Source organism: Agelaius tricolor, unplaced genomic scaffold (assembly GCF_023055355.1).
Source record: "Agelaius tricolor isolate 1412-34295 unplaced genomic scaffold, bAgeTri1.0.p SCAF_17, whole genome shotgun sequence".
NCBI classification, from domain to species: Eukaryota; Metazoa; Chordata; class Aves; order Passeriformes; family Icteridae; genus Agelaius; species Agelaius tricolor.
The window spans coordinates 4945357-4961440 of record NW_027269277.1 but is presented as its reverse complement, the minus strand read 5'-3'; the positions used below and the strand labels follow the sequence as shown (position 1 = coordinate 4961440).

Here is a 16084-nt window from a genome sequence, read left to right as displayed (position 1 = left end):
TTTGCATCCTCTCACCTTTTCTTGCTTTTAAAAGGTGTTTTCCAAAGCCACACATGAGCAGCAGGAATGTGGTTGTTGTTCTCAGTGGGAGCTGGAGCCTGCTTCCTCCTGCCCCAGGTTTGGTGATGCTGACACAGCCCAGGGTCAGCAGGTGCTTGGTGGTAAAAACCATTTCCAAATAAACCAATTTTAAGCTGTTGGGGTGTAACCACATCAAACCAGCGCTGCTGTGCAGGATTCATGTGGATATTGCCATGGGCTTTCCCAAAGGACCCTGCAGGGAGAGAGTCAGGACATATGGAGTCCATCTGGACACTGCTGAATTTCTGGAAGATGAAAAAAAAGAGCAGCACAAGTCCAGCATGAACTTTTCCAGTCTCCTGTGTTTGATTCAGGTCCTGTAAGTTCATGGTGGTTTTGCTGTGTTTGTCCTCAGTCTCGTTCCCTCCAGACCAGAATCCATCGGGAGAGACAACGATGGCACCACTCGGGTAATGCTCTGCTTAAAATAACCAGAACAAAGAAGTGCTTTCAGTTCTGTGATGATAATTATCCAGACCTAAAAATAAGCAGATGTTCTACCAGGCAGGGAGAAATAAGAGTGAGACAGGAATTGCTGGGAGACACCTGGCAAAGCTCTGATCAAGCCAGGTCATGGCTGGAGTTGCCTGCAGGTTTCCCACCCTCTGACCACATTTACAGTGGCACCACCAGAACTGACACTCTGGATTTTTAGGCTAATATAGGGGAGAAAGATGGCTTATTCATACAAATAAAACCAACAAAACAACTCTAGACAAAATAAAATCTTCTGGAATATTAGAGTAATAGCAAGGAAAACTGTGATGGAGGGCAGGACTGGGGCTGCTGGGAAGGGAGCCCTGCCATGTGCTGGGGTGGGGAATGAGCTTAGGGGGCCAACAGGAATCTGTGACATTTAAATCCATGGCTGAGCTGCTGGGCTGTTTAACTCCTACAAATTAGGTTGTTGTGGGAGGAGAAATTCTAATCATTTTGCAGCTCATTTGCAAGGATGAGCTTCTGCATTAGGGACTCTGGGTGAGGAAGGCAAGGTCCTTTGAGAAATTAGGTGAGACAGATAAAAACCAAACCAAAACCCCCAATAGTTTTTACTCTAATTCCAAAAAGTGGCAGTGGATTGTGGCAGTGTGGCCCCAGCTCAGTTCACAGGTCACCTGTGACAAGTCAGTTTGTCATGGCAGCACTGTGCATTCCTCATGCTGCCCACTCCTCCCAGGAAAATCCCTTCCTGGGGTTTCCACCTTGCTGCTGCTGGCTCCCAGTGGAGTTTGCTCAACGTTTCTTGCACTGCACTTTTCCCATTCACTGCTTACATTTCAGCTTATTCATCTTCAGGAGAATCTGAAGCTTCTGGAGAACTGATGGCTACAAGTCCAGTTACAACCAGTAGCATAACCTGGAGTTTGGAGTTCACCTTCCTGCACAAAGCAGCTGCTTCTGGGATTTAAAGATTTGCTCCCACTAAAGAAGAAGCAGCATCTTTAAAACCATCATTGGCACACAATACAACTGCTTTAAAGCTGAACTTGCTTTTGGTTATCTGGAACCCTGAAAGCTGGAACTGGAAATGGAAAAAAAAAATCCCCTTTAAATGTGTTGTTGTCTTGAAATTGAATTGAGAAATATGTAAGCTCAAATGTAAGATCTGCTCTAAGGTGTTGCTCCTCTGTTGTCCTGGTGCTGGATCCCAGCTGTGAGGCTGGGAGAGGCAGCTCAGGACACACCTACAGCAGGAGCTGGAGAGAATCACAGCATGGTGGAATTGTCATGGTTGAAAAGACCTTTGAGATCATCGAAGGTGATGATGATCTCAACCATACACCCAGCCCCACATTCATCACTCAATCATGTCCTCAAGTGCCACATCCACAAGTATTTTGAACACTTCCAGGGAATGGTGACTCCACCACTTCTTTGGGCAGCATTTTCTAATGCTTCATAACCATTTCCATGAAAAACTTTCTCCTGATTCCTAATCTGAACCTTCCCTGGTGCACCTTGAGGCCATTCCTTTTGTCCTGATGCTACAACCGATGATAGAACGATGGCTGGGAATACCATAAGAAATCCATTTATAATTCTTTTAAATCCTCACAATAAAGCATGAGCCATTTAATCCCATCATTGGGAAAGAAATTAATAAAATCTGTGTTTTTCCCCTGCGTGGAGGTTGGGACGCAGGAGCCACAGAAGTGGTGGAGAAGCCCCTGCCAAGGGCCAGGATGGCACAGCTGCAGTCAGTAAGTTTGTGTTGGATCAAAACAGCAGCACTCAGACTGTAACCTTAATTTGAGTTCCAGTGGTCCATAAATAGATTTCCAAAACATGTCAATTGTCCAACCAGGGATTTATTTATAAACTGAAAAAATAACAAGACTGAAGAAAACCAATCCAAACCCCTTCTTGGCCAGCAGTGTGGACTGGACTGTGCTGCATGTGTGCCTGTGTACACCAAATGAGATAGACCCTTCTGTGAAGTTCAGTTCCAAAAAATGTTTAAAATTAGTGTTTCCCTGCAGTGGGCTGGGAGAAGCTGGCTCTTGAATAGCCAGCACAGTCCTGGCTGGAGCTGAGGCTGGAATGCTGCCTGCTCACTGGACCAAGGTTCTGCAGCATCATCCCTGCCTCCTTTCTGCTTATTATCTTTTAGCTGAGTTCTTTTTTTAATTTTTTAATTTTTTTTTCAATGATTAAAGATTTGGAAGAGAATCCAAAATGTTGCAGCATTTTCTAGAAAGTTTATTCCCACTTTGGGGTTAAAATTTTATTTTTGATGGATTGATTTGTTGGCAAACATCACCTGTTTGTACTCTTGGCAGCTTTGATGTAGTTTCTCTTGTGTTACTGACATCACTGATGGGAGTTAGATTAAGAACAGTAAATTGAATTTCTGATGTGTACTCAAGTGAGGGGCGATACTTGTTCACAATTCTACACTCATTTTTGTAATGTTATTTTGTGCCCATGCTCTGTTGAAAGCTTAATGTTTTGTGATTGGCTTGTAACTGGAAGACAAGGGAATCTTGATACCCAGTGGATCTTACAGCACAAGATCACAGTGTGTGGTGAGACTTTGCTTAACCACCAATAACTTGCCATAAAGCTGTTTCTGTCCTGGAACCACACCCTGAAATCCAAACCAAAGAGAAAATAGATTCATTTCATTAAATGTTCCTTTCAGTATTATCTTGGGAACATCAGCAAGAAGTAAAATATCTCCACTCACCTTAGGAATTGTTTTTCTCCCAAGTGTGTGTTGAGGCAGGATGTGTTTGTGTTTCTGGGGTCGGGTGAAGTGCACTGGGCTGTTCTGAGGGCAGTGGGGACTCCAGAGGATGCAGCCCTGGCTTCACCTGCTCCCACCCCTTCTCCTTCCATCCCTCTGTCTCCATCCCACAGGGATTTCCCCCTGATCTCTATCCATCCATTTTGCTCATTGCCTCCACTCCTGCCCCCAGCCTCTTCCCTTCCTTACAACTGTCTGTCCATCCCTATCTTTCGTGTCTGTGTTCCTGTGCTCCCCATAAATGCTCCTGCCCCGCCAGTGCTGGTCCCGAGCCCCAGGGCCCTGCCGGGCTCCCCAGCTCCTGCGCTGACTCCAGACACGTTCCCGGCTCTCCTGCTGCTCTCGGCCCTGCACAGTGTGTCAGGAGCACTCGGGATAAACAAGGATTTTCGTGTTTGCCAACTGCAGTGAGCTGCCCTTCACGGGCCAGGGCGGTTTCAGACATGACAGTTGTTTATGCAGGCGGAGGTGCGGGCTCTGGGAGGCGCTGGCCGCTCTCCACGCCCGCCCAGCTGGGGAGGTTGTGGGGGCAGCGAGTGCTGCTGTTGACAGGCGCATCCTGAGGAGAGGCTCCTCACTCCTTCCCAAACATGGGCAGCAGGAACCGTCTTCCAGCTCTGTCCCGAGGAGAATGTGTGCCCTTTCGAGTAAGACAAAACACCCTGAAGCAGCAGCAGACGTCTCTTGCTCTATTTTCAGCCCTTTCCTCCTGGTGCTATTCCACTGCCTGTGATTAATGGAAGTTTTCTAAATAAAATCCCATAAAATAACAGGATCTGGCAGCTCGGTGTCCCTGCTGCCCAGCAGTTGGTGCCCTGTTTCTCTGGAGCATTTACTGCTCTTGTGTAAGTGCTCATCACCATGGCTGGAGGATTTGTCTGAGGAGCTGGGAGAAAGCAGTGCTGCTTAATCTCCCAACTTCTTTTGTCTGGACAGAAAACAAGGGTTCCAGACTAATATTCCTCATGCATCAACACCACCCTTGCTTTTCTGTAGATTCCTCTAGAAAATTACCTCCCTTGACTACAGACGGCCTGAGAGCAACAGAGACCAAACTTCATGCTTGCCTTACAATGGTGCCTTTTATAGCAGAAAAAAAAATACATTTCCAGCTTTGCCAGCTCTTCAAAAACAAGCAGAGAGGGTTGTGATCACCCCTTGGAGCCACAGTCAGCAGTTTGGGATGTGATTGTACCTCGTGGAGCTGAAAAAACAGCCCAGAGACTGTGAGATGCTGGGAGGGTGTGAGGATGTGTGTGTGGCTAAAACAATCTAATAATCAAAATGATTAAAAAAAATGAAGTGACTTCTCGGGGGATCAAAATGCTGATTCCTGTCCAACTCAGAACTTCTGTTTTATGTGGCAGAGTGTACAGGTTAATGGCAGAATGGGTAAAAGCTTGGTTTTCTTTAATTCTTTAATAATTCTGGAGCATCTCAAAATGTTTTCACTAAGCAATGGATTTTGGACAAGTTAAGGACCTGAGAGTAATAAAAACTATTTGGATCTGAAATTTAGAGATTGTAGGAAATTGTTAATTAAACATGTAACTGGTTCAAGGAAAAAAAATTACATTTACTACCAGGTCATACTGACCAAAGAGTTTACAATCCCAAAGACCTTCCCTTATTTTAGCCCTACAGAACCGTTTAGGGGAGTGCTCCGTTTTCCCCCCTCTGTAGAGCACAACAGAAAAAGTTTCCCCTCCTGCTGCTGTTAGAGGCAGGTAAGGAAACCTCTTACCCAGAGCTTTGAGTCTGCTGAGGATGTTTTTATACAGCCTCTACACAAATTATTTCCTCGGAGCGGTATTAACTCCTCCAGTTTGATTTATTTTTAGCCATGATGAAAATCAGCAATATCCTTGTGTTTCAGGGCGCTTGCACAGCGAGTCCAGCGGCTCCTGTGCTGACGTGGTGGGAGGAATTACCCTGGCTTCTCAGCAGGCAGCTTCCCTGCTGGAGCCGGGAGCACAATTCCTATGTCGGGAGAGCAGGGTCGGTCCCTCTGAGCTGCCCTGAGCTGGATGTGCCCCTCCGGAGCTCTGCTTGAACCTGCCATGGACAGAGCAGCTCCAGACCTCAGGGAGTGCCTGAAGATTCCCTTTAGGATGTGCTGGGCTCTGTTCCCCAGCCCACATCCTTCAGGGCAGCGCCCTCCGTCACACTCCCTGCTGCTCCTGGGCTCCCGGCTGCCCGTGGCTGCGGGGCTGTGCCCGTGGGTGCGGGGCTGTGCCCGTGGCTGCGGGGCTCTGCAGGGCCCGGCCCGGTGCCCGTGGCTGCGGGGCTCTGCAGGGCCCGGCCCGGTGCCCGTGGCTGCGGGGCTGTGCAGGGCCCGGCCCGGTGCCCGTGGCTGCGGGGCTCTGCAGGGCCCGGCCCGGTGCCCGTGGCTGCGGGGCTCTGCAGGGCCCGGCCCGGTGCCCGTGGCTGCGGGGCTCTGCAGGGCCCGGCCCGGTGCCCGTGGCTGCGGGGCTCTGCAGGCCGGGGCCCGGGCTCCATATTTGGCTCCGGGCTGGCTGTCCCTGACCCCGGCAGCTCCGGGTTTGCCTGTGGCCGTATATGGATGGAGCGGCTGCTCCGGGAGCTGCAGCTGACCTGAGTCGGCACCAGCAACATCTGTGTGAAACGCTGCTCCTGCGGCAGCCAGCTCATTAGGGTAAATCCAGCCCTCTGATTGGCTTTGCAGTGAAGGGGGTAATTTGAAGAAAACAAATTTTCCATCAAATTACATTTTTTTTTTATTGTTTGCTAGGATGTGCATGGTTATAATCTCCTTTGTGGTGCTAAAGTCAGGCAGAGGGAGAGCAGGGCATAAGCAGAACGTCTCTGTGTCAATAAGTCAGTAATTCATAATGACAATAATAAAAAACTCCTTCCTTGTGCAGAGCCAGCACTGTGCTTGCCACACAGATCCTGCTTTTCCCTTGGATGCTGTGTGAGTGCACAAGATGGATGGCATCAGGTTTGGGACCTCACCCAGCTTCCCTGACAGAAGTTAGGATGGGGATGTGGGGTCACAGCTCTCCAGAGACTGTACCTGCCCTGCAGACACTCAGGACACAACGGGAGGGAGGTGTCTGTGCAAAGAAGTGTGAACCACTTCTCTTTTGTCACTGCGGTGGACAAAAGCCTGGACTCTGAGAACGAATGGGGAGGTTCAGCCTGTGCTTCCAAGGGCACAAGGAAGCAGTTTGTACCTCAAATGTGCCTCCAGCAACTCCACTGCACCTGGAAAAACAACGTTCCCCTGAGTTAAATGTAAAGTCTGGCCAGCACAAGGGCCCTGCTCACACCTCTGCTTTTGGGTGGGCACCTTTAAGGTACACAACACTCACTTTTGTGTAGGGACAGCATCTTTAAGCTTCAGCCTGTTCAGTTTTGTAGGAGCCAAGTCAAGGCTCAGCTCTGACTCCTCAGAAGATACTTTTTGGTTCTAAGAATTTTCTTGCCACTCCCATTTTCAACCTGATTTCACCCCCTGGTTTCTGCATTGAACCCCAGAGTGGCATCAAAAACTATTTCACTGACTGTGTTTACCTTATCTCCCTTTCTCCTTCTTTTGTGACAGATTAAAAAGCAGCAGCAAGATGTGTTAGGCTTCTTGGAAGCCAACAAAATTGAATTTGAGGAGAAGGACATCGCAGCTAACGAGGAGAACCGGAAATGGATGCGGGAGAACGTCCCCGAGGACAGTCGGCCAGCGAGCGGGAACCCCCTGCCCCCCCGGCTCTTCAACGACAGCCGCTACCTCGGGGTGAGGGCTGCTGCAGCCTCCTGGGCTTGTCCCCTCAGCTCAGCCTCCTGTGCTTGTCCCCTCAGCTCCAGCCTCCTGTGCTCATCCCCTCAGCTCAGCCTCCTGTGCTCATCCCTCACCTCCAGCCTCCTGTGCTTGTCCCCTCAGCTGCAGCCTCCTGTGCTTGTCCCCTCAGCTCAGCCTCCTGTGCTTGTCCCCTCAGCTCCAGCCTCCTGTGCTCATCCCCTCAGCTCAGCCTCCTGTGCTTGTCCCTTCAGCTCCAGCCTCCCGTGCTCATCCCCTCAGCTCCAGCCTCCTGTGCTCATCCCCCTCAACTCCAGCTCCCCTGTGCTCATCCCCCTTATCTCCAGCCTCCTGTGCTCATCTCACTCCTCTTCCTCACCACCACTGCCTGTGCTTCACTGCAGTGAGCAGCAAGGCAGGGCTTGCCCAGCTGCATTGCCCAAACTGGGAAGGCTGTAGGAGGTGTTAGACATTGCCTCCCATCTTGGCTTTTAGTAATAATTGATGCATGAGATTTCCAGTCACACCATAGGAAAGATTAAAATATAGACCTCTTGATTTTCATCCTACCTTGCAGTACATACTTAATTTTCTTTTTCTGTGGGTTTTTTCCCACAGAAAGTGGGAAAGTTGTCAGGTTTTTTTAATCTCATCTTCCCCATGATTGTGAACTAACACCTCAAAGAAATCTGGCCCTTTTACACAAAGCTTACATTCTGTAGCAAGTTCAGAGATCTGTTCTGCCCATGTGGGGTTTGACAGTACATGTGAATCCCAGATCATATGAATTGATGTCTGCCATGATCATAAATCAGTTTTCTGATCCTTCTTGGGATGAGCTCTGTGTGCTGCTGTGGTTCACTAACTCCAGTGCCTTGGACAGATTAAAACTCATGTTGCAAACAAAAATCCTACTGTAGTTATTTTAATGCTTGATCAAAAGTAAGTTGCCCTGCAGTACTTGTACTCAGCAGGCCATGCTTGCATGATTATTAGATTAACTGTTAGTTTTATTTTTAAAACTTAGTATCTTCTGAACAGAGCTCACAGTGTTCATTCCTCTGGTCCTTTTGAAATCTGTTTCTGACCTGCACAGTCTGTAAGTCAAGACCTGCCAGTTCTGGACCTTTGTGAGACAAATCTGTGCCTACTGAAAGAAATTATTCTCAATGTGCCAAGATTTTTTCTTGTTTGTAATAGAAGCAGAACTTGAAATAATATCCACAGTGAACTGTTGTGCCACTTGGCTCTCAAAATTTTACTGACTGGTTGTGACAAGGAAAAAGGTTGGTTTGGAGTGACAGACATGAGGATCAGTAGTTATCTAAGAAGGGGTGGGTTGCAAGGTTCTTGCTATGGTTTTATTTCATCCCCAAAATTTTGATTGATGTCATGTTGAACTCTTGAAATTTGGTCAGTTTCTGTTGCTGGATTCAACATTGCTACAGTTCAGCTTTCAGGAAAGTAAAAGTTAATTCTGTGCCCAGAATTTGAACCTTTTTCTGTCTTTATCTGATGCCTCTCAAGCATGAAGTTCCCTGTTTGTTCCATCTGATGCAGCACGAGTGGCAGAGCAAAGAGCAAATTGGCCTTCCTGGCCCGTGCACAGCAGAGAGGCTGAACTGGAGATGCTGTGTGGGCTGGCATGAGCCCTGCTCCTCAGGCCCAGGAATTCCTGTCCTGGGAGATGCTGTGGAGCAGGCTCATGGCCTGTGCACCAGCCAGATAAACAATCCCTTTGTTATCAAGCAGCCCCAGTCCTGTCAACAGAAGGGCTTCAGGGAGGATTTACCATAATCACACACATTTTTATCAAACCAGCACATGAATGCTGCATGTGCAAATGGAGCAATAATTTGATATCCCTGAAGTCCAGGCAGCTGGAATCTTCTGGTCCCTGTACTTTGTTCTGTTCTAGCTGCAGCAGCTTCTCCTTAGAGCTGCCCCCTCAGCTGCTGCTCCTTAGGCTTTTGCCTCCCAGACAGTCAGGAATCCACAGCAGTGTGCCCTAAACAGCTCTCCCTGATTCCAGCCTGAGACCGAGCTGCTGCCTGCCTTGGGCTTCCCAGCCAGGACTCCTGCATCCAAACATTGCCCAGGAAAGCTGGAGGAGGCTGGTAAAGTTACAGTCAGTTAAAAATGGAGAGCAGGAAAGTCACTGGACTGATCCCTGCTGAGTTCAGAACTCAGAGTGAGGGAATTGTGTAGTAACTTGGACAACAGTGAGCTTGCACAAAGCTTGTGGGTTCCTTTAGTTTTTATTTATTTATTACCTTAATTTTCCTGGGAAGTGGCTGTGTGTGTTCAGGGCATTGTAGTGCTCTGTGAGCAAACAGTGCCACCCCATTGCCTTCACTTGCACAGACTAATCCTTAGTGGGAAATGTGATGGGAAAGGTGCACTCTCAGTGTAAAAGTTCCAGTTGAACTTCTGACAGATGTAAGAGCTGGAGTCACAGTTGCACAATTGCCATCCCTATCAGGAATCAGCAATGACATCTGGGAACATCAGGGTTTCTGATGACAAGGTCCAGGCTCAGCTGCTCCTGTTGGGGGAATGTCCACATCAGACCAGTGACACCACCTCCTGCCTTCTGTGGAGTCTGTCCCTTTGGGAGAGGCTGGAGCACCTCACAGCAACATCTTGTTGGGACATAGAAAGAATTCCCAGCTTGTCCTTTCCAGCCTGACCAGTTGGTGTGCTCTTAGTGCTAATGCCACGTACCTGAGCTGATGCTGGATTTTGCATTTGGCCACAGGAAACAGGAAGGTTGCTTGGTGTGGGTTGGGTGACACCCTGAACTGATCTGAGATTATTTCTGACAATTCAATCCTCTGTCTTTCATTCCCCCTCCCTCCTGCCACGGTGAAGGACTACGATGCTTTCTTCGAGGCACGGGAGAACAATGCCGTGTACGCGTTCCTGGGCTTGACTGCCCCTCCTGGGTCAAAGGTGGGTGAGCACCTCCTCACAGGGAGCCTGTGGCTTTCACCTCCTCCTCCTCTGCTCAGAACAGGATCTGGTGCATGTGCTGTCATTGCCCCCATCAATCTCCCTGGGAGATACTCAGTCTCCAGAGGCTCTCAGGCTTCAGTTTCAAAAGAGTAATTTATATTTGCACTGAAGAATGCATAAGAAACCTAGATGAAAAAAATTATCCCAAAATCAAAGAATGTTTTCAATTCAGTAAAAAAAAAAAATTAATTCATGTGAAATTTTGATGAGATTTTTCTACTAGAAAATCCCTTGAAACCAGAGTCACTGTTTCTGAAATAACATGGGCTTGCTTCAGAGTAATTTTTTCCTCTGGCTTGTTATCCAAAGCTTATTTCCCTTTGCCAATTACAAACTGGGTTACTGCTTTGTGGATGCAATGGGCTGGAATTCTCCTTTTGATTTTGATAGGATAAGACAAGCCTGCTTTATACGTTTCACTTGACAGCAGCAGGATCCTCCAGGTCACTTCCAGCTTTCCTGTTCCAGTGGATAAACACGCCGCTCCCTTTCAGCTTTACTCATGTTCGAGTCGAAGGTCGTGCTGTGCACATCACTAAGAGACCTAATTTTAAAGGTGGATGCTGACCCATGAGCAGGGAGCACTGCAGGTTTTGGGGCAGACTGAAGCAGTTTTGGGAGCCAGATTTCCAGCAGTAGGTCCACTGGGGATGGTGTGATGAGGAAAAACTGCCTCATGCAGAGCTGCCCAGAGCAGAGGCTGGGACCTGCACCCCAGCGTTACCCAGTGCTGGCATCAAACCAGCTGCACACAGCTCCACAGTCCTGGTGAAGTTCCTTGGAACATCTGCACTTCACTGCTCAGCAGAGTGTGCAGGATGGAGCCAAGGAACCAGGGAAGCAATCCTGAGCCTGTGGGATGCAGGGAAGCTCATGCCTTTCCCCTGGGAAGTGCAGTGGTACCAGAGAGCAGCTGCTGCCATAACAAATCAGGTCACCTGTCTCAGTAACGTTGGGAACATCGCTGCTTCCAGACCTGCTGGGTGGCAGGAGCAGCCAGCATGGCTGTCAGGAGCTCTGCTTCTGTCCTAAGGGATGCTCCAATTCTGTCCTCACCTAAGGAAAAGGTGAATTTTAAACAGAAGGGATAGAACACAGCTGTACCCTGCTGAATTTCCATGTTGTGTTGGGCTGATGATGGTAAATAACCTTTGCAGCAGTGATCTTGTACCCCTTGTGTCCTGCTCTGGGCCTGACTTTGAGAATCCCTCCCACAATTAGGATGTCCAGTCAAGTTGGTTTCAGGCTGCTGAGGAGGGTACACAGATTTGTAGGTGCTGAAAATGATGTTTCCAGCATAGCTGTGTGCAGCTTGGATATAATGCTATAGGGAATGACATGGCAACTGCAGAAAATGGCAGGAGGCTGGGAGCAGCCTTGGCAGGAAACCTCCATTTGATGAGAGATTTGGGAAGTTGTTTGACTCTCAACACAAAGATTTGATATTAATGCTAAACAGGACTGGCTCAGAAGTGAGCATGGTAAATTCAAGTAACTATTTTCTGAGCCCTGATGGCTTGGTTTGTCCTTTGGATCTACAAACTCAGAAAAAGGCTGGCCTTTAGTTTTTCTTAAACATCTCTGCTACAAGCAATATGGGTGGATTTTAAAGGGAGAGGGGTTTTGTGAGTTAAAAGCTATGTTTATTTATTTTTTTATTACGGATTTAAGGACTGAGAGGATGCTCAGTGAGGGGCCTTGAGGGAGAAATAAGGAAAAGTATGAAAGAGGGACAGTGTCAAGCCTGGAAAACTGAGCCTCTCCCAGGTAACTTGGAGGCCTACGCCCAAGGAAATGGAGTTTGACCTCCCAGAAAAATAGGTCAGCAGGTTCCTTGTACCAACCTTCCTGGGTATGAGGGAAATACCAGGAATCCTCTCCAGCTTTCCAGTGCCTGTTCTGAAGAAATGCACTTTGTATTGAAAAAAAAACCCCAACCAGTGAGGTGCCACCATTGCAGTGCCCTGGGCTGGTTAAGGGAGTTGTTACAAAGCCAAGGGAGCCTTCTCCTCTTTCTTACCATTCAAAGAACCACTTGTCTTTTAGAGAATATCAAACATGCTGCTTTTTCCAGGCTTTGTAGCTCTTTTTGATCTTCCTTTCATTGCTCACCTGCCTTTTGTGCCGCGGATGGCCGGGATGTCCTCACACGAGGCCTGTGGGTGCACGGTGACATCCGAGCCCTGGTGATATCCTGGCCCTGCTCTCTGACCCGTGACAGGCCAGCAGAGCAGAGCACAGGCCAGGAGCACAGCAGCTCCAGCCAGGCTCTTCCCACGCCCTGGGTTCAAAGGCAGGATGAGGGCAGTTAGCCAGGACAGCCAGAGTGAGCCACACATCCAAATTACAGAGATACACGTGGGACTTCCTGCTCTGCAGGCTGGGGTCACCTTGTGTGTCCTCCTAAAAAAAATCATACAGACTTCTTGGAAATTCCCCTCTTAGTCCTTTCTCCTCGTGTGTTTTGTTTATTTAGCAGTGCTGGGTCATGGTAACAATGATATTGAATCTGTTATCTTGAGTATTTCTGTGCAGTCACAAAAGCAAATGGCTCCAGCGTATCTTGGCAGATGTTGAACTTTGTCCTTTCAAATAAACCAGCTGTCCCCGCTGAGGTGCTGCACTGAGGGCACTGGGAATTCATTTCTGATTCATCTCCTTCTAGGTCATGGTGCTGCTAGCAGGTAATTAAATTAATCTGCAGTCAAAAGTACACTCAGAGAAACCAAAGGGAAATTCCTTTTGCATTTCTTCTGTTGTCATTCTGTTCCCATTTTTGATCACCTTACAAAGGCTGAAAGAAGATTGAAAAATGCAGGTTATTGTTTTATAGTGTTCCTTTGGAAACATACTGAGAAACTACTAATGTGTAATTCTTTGCTGTTTCAGGAAGCTGAAGCACTGGCCAAGCAGCAAGCGTGAATTTCAACTGCCTTAAATGTCTGTAAAGGGAATTTCCACAGCTTTTTATAAAATAGTCCAACTGTCTCTGCTTCAAGAAATGTAGATGTGATTTCTAACATTTGATTGGTGCTTGCAGCATTCACTGTCCATAACACAAATTGAACACAGGATGGAAATGGGAATTTCAGGGTAGGGAGCAGGAGTGGGTTCTGATGGAAGCTGAAGCAATCAGACATGAATGAGTTACATTTAGTTTAAACTGTCCTGGCAATTCATCCATTTTGTGTAAACTTAAAGAAACTATTTTAGTACTAAAAATGCAGATGGGTTTTACCTAGAGATCCAACTATTTAAACTATGGAAAACAGCATCTAAAACCTTGTCAGATACTAATTTAGTGCCTGAGTTGCCTCAAAAACGTTACTGAGTTACACAGTAAATTTTCAGTGTCTTTCCTGGTTTCAGATGAATTTGTAGGTGGTACTGTGTAGTTTAACCATTGTAGTCACTTTGGAAAGTTGTGTTTGTCTTCTGTAGAATGGATATTTAAGGTTTGTATTGTTACACAGTTGTACAGGTGATAAAACCCCCAACAAACCCCATGTACTTCTCATTTAAGTGATCTGTGTGGGCTCTTTGGACAAAAAGGGCAATGGACACGGGTCCCTCACAGCTGCCTAAGCACGAGCAATGACACATCTGGGGCAAGATTCAATGTTGCAAACAAGCCAAAACAGCCAGAAATGGCCTTTCCTTACCTGTGTAAGGGTGAAAGCCTTTAATGTATTTCTCTACAAAAATACCAGTTCACACTGCTTAGAGCATTAAACATCTCACTGCATGTTCAAGTAGCCATTAGGTTCATATAGTATTTTTTCAAATGAGGAAATAAATGTTTGAATAGCAAAAGTTACTGTAATTAAGCAAGACTTCTTTTTTTGAGGTTTAAAAACTTAATTTCCATTCTTATTGCCATATCATAAAGCTATTATAGGAATTGCAAATCTCTCAGTGTCTTGTGTGGGTGAATTTACCACGTGCAATATTAACCTGTGTGTTCTCCCAGTGCTCATGAGGGAGCCTGTGATTCCTGGCCATATTTTAATTCCTGATTTATCATTTTGGGAGCCTGGGAAGCAGTTGGAAGCTTGTGCTCACAAAAGCAGCACAGCCTCACAAGGCAGAGGGACAGATGGATGCTGCCTTACCTTAAAGATTAACACACACACGACTGTGCTTTTTTATTAACACCTTTTGACAGGAGTTACTGCAGTTCTGTGAAATTTAAGATCTTTTGGGGATGGAAGTTTGGTTATGTTTTAAATCCAGCATCAGATTTTTGTTGTTTGTTCACTATGATTTCATCTTTCTGAACGAGGTTGTTTTTCTTTCTTAATATTGGCCAAATCTTTCTCTGTGTCTAAATTCCTGCCCAAGTTTTTGGGAACTGTGGAATACTAAGTGAAGTGTGGTGAGGAAAGTGGGATTTGACACACAAGTCTCTGCACCCACAGCAGTTTGCTGTGCTTCCTGTGCACGTGGTGAATTACAGCCATTATTTTGGAGAAGCTGTAATTAAAAGTAGCTGCCAAATTCTGTCAGTTCAGCGACCCAAAACATTCTGAAACAAGCTCAATCCCTGTCTCAATGGTCAGGAAAATTGCCAAGTTTAAGAAAGCAAAGTCACTGCCCTCGTCTGTCCCCCCCTTGCCATATGGGAGCATTCAAACTGTATCAGCATTCCTAAGGCAGCTCTGGCGAGCCAGGCTGAATTATTCCTTTGTCTGGGGAACAAGGCACCAACACAAACTGAAAATACCCAAAATCTCTTTGTTTTGTGTGTAAAACTTGAGTTTTTTGATGCAGATCTCTTGCATGACTTTAGGAGTGCCAGGAATCTGTTACCTCTGTGCTGGTTTTCTGTTTCCATGGGTGCAAGAATTGAATTTGTTTTTTTCTTTCTTATTTTTTTTCCTATGTAGAAAGCAGGCATTGAGGATTTAACCTGTATGTTAACCATTCCTGTATCATTCCAATAAAGTTGGTTTAGAACACTTTCTCACTCCATGACTTGTTTGCATATTTTGTTCACAGTTTGAAGTTTGAAGCTGAGGGAAGTGAAATTTTTGGATGAAAATACTGCTTTTCAAAAGTTCAGGATTTATACAAGGTGAACATCAGGGATCTGCTGCTGAGGGTGAAGTCTGCTGGCTTGGATCTCTCACCTGTTGCGGCTAATGGGATTTAATTACTAAATGGGATTTAATTTAGGATCCACCTACCCAAAACAGTGTGTCAAGGTTTGGGTTATTTCCTCATTCTCCTGCTTTCCCACTCCTTCCCCAGGGCAGGGACAGGTCAGAAGTGGCTGGGACACAGCAGCTGCTCCCACACTCAGAGCTCACCCGGCCCTCCCCTGATCCTTTACAAACTGTAATTAATTAGCTTTATGCTGCTCCCAGCAGGGAGCTGTGCTGTTTTCTATTTGTGTTGCCACAGGGCAGTGCAGGATAAATTTTAAACTGTAAGTGAAGGTTTAGTTTAAAATTTATGCTGCTGAAGTTCTGCACCACCTGCAAGATCTGCAGAGTTACAGAAATGACATTCTCTGCCTCTGACCTGCCCTGGGATTTGCCCAAATTCCAGACTTCAGTTCACATCCTCTGGTGGAAACCAATAACCTGATCCTTTTCAGAGTGGTTGGTAATTTGTGCAGGATCAGCTGAAGCACAGCCAAGCACCATCAGGCACAGGGGATTATTGCTGGTCCCTCAAACCTGTCCTTCTCTGGCGTCTTAGAACTGGTCCATGGGATGGGAAAAGGGCCAGCAATGCCATTCCTAAGTTGTAATGAATCCCATTTACTCCCCCTGGATATCCACTACACTTGTGCCACTCAGAAAAATTGCTGCTTTCCTTCTTTTTTTAATTAAAAATCCTGAAAACCCAGTTGTTATCCATTAATGTAAAGTTCAATGAAAATAGTTTCCCAAAATCTTTAAAAACCAAGCTACACATGTGCATGCAATGTGTGACAACTTTCCCTACACCAGACTGCTCAGATCCTAATCCCATGGCAC

General features: G+C 46.7%; 1 protein-coding gene across 1 annotated transcript in view; it reads left to right on the top strand.

Annotated features, from left to right (window-relative positions):
* Positions 1-15066, top strand: part of SH3BGRL (SH3 domain binding glutamate rich protein like) — a 30381-nt gene extending 15315 nt beyond the window's left edge. The window contains exons 2-4 of the mRNA XM_071442198.1: positions 6897-7082; positions 9957-10037; positions 12990-15066. Coding sequence (XP_071298299.1) covers positions 6897-7082; positions 9957-10037; positions 12990-13022 — 300 coding nt within the window. The 3' untranslated portion in view covers positions 13023-15066. The remainder of the gene's footprint in view (positions 1-6896; positions 7083-9956; positions 10038-12989) is intronic.
* The last annotated feature ends 1018 nt before the right edge of the window (positions 15067-16084 follow it).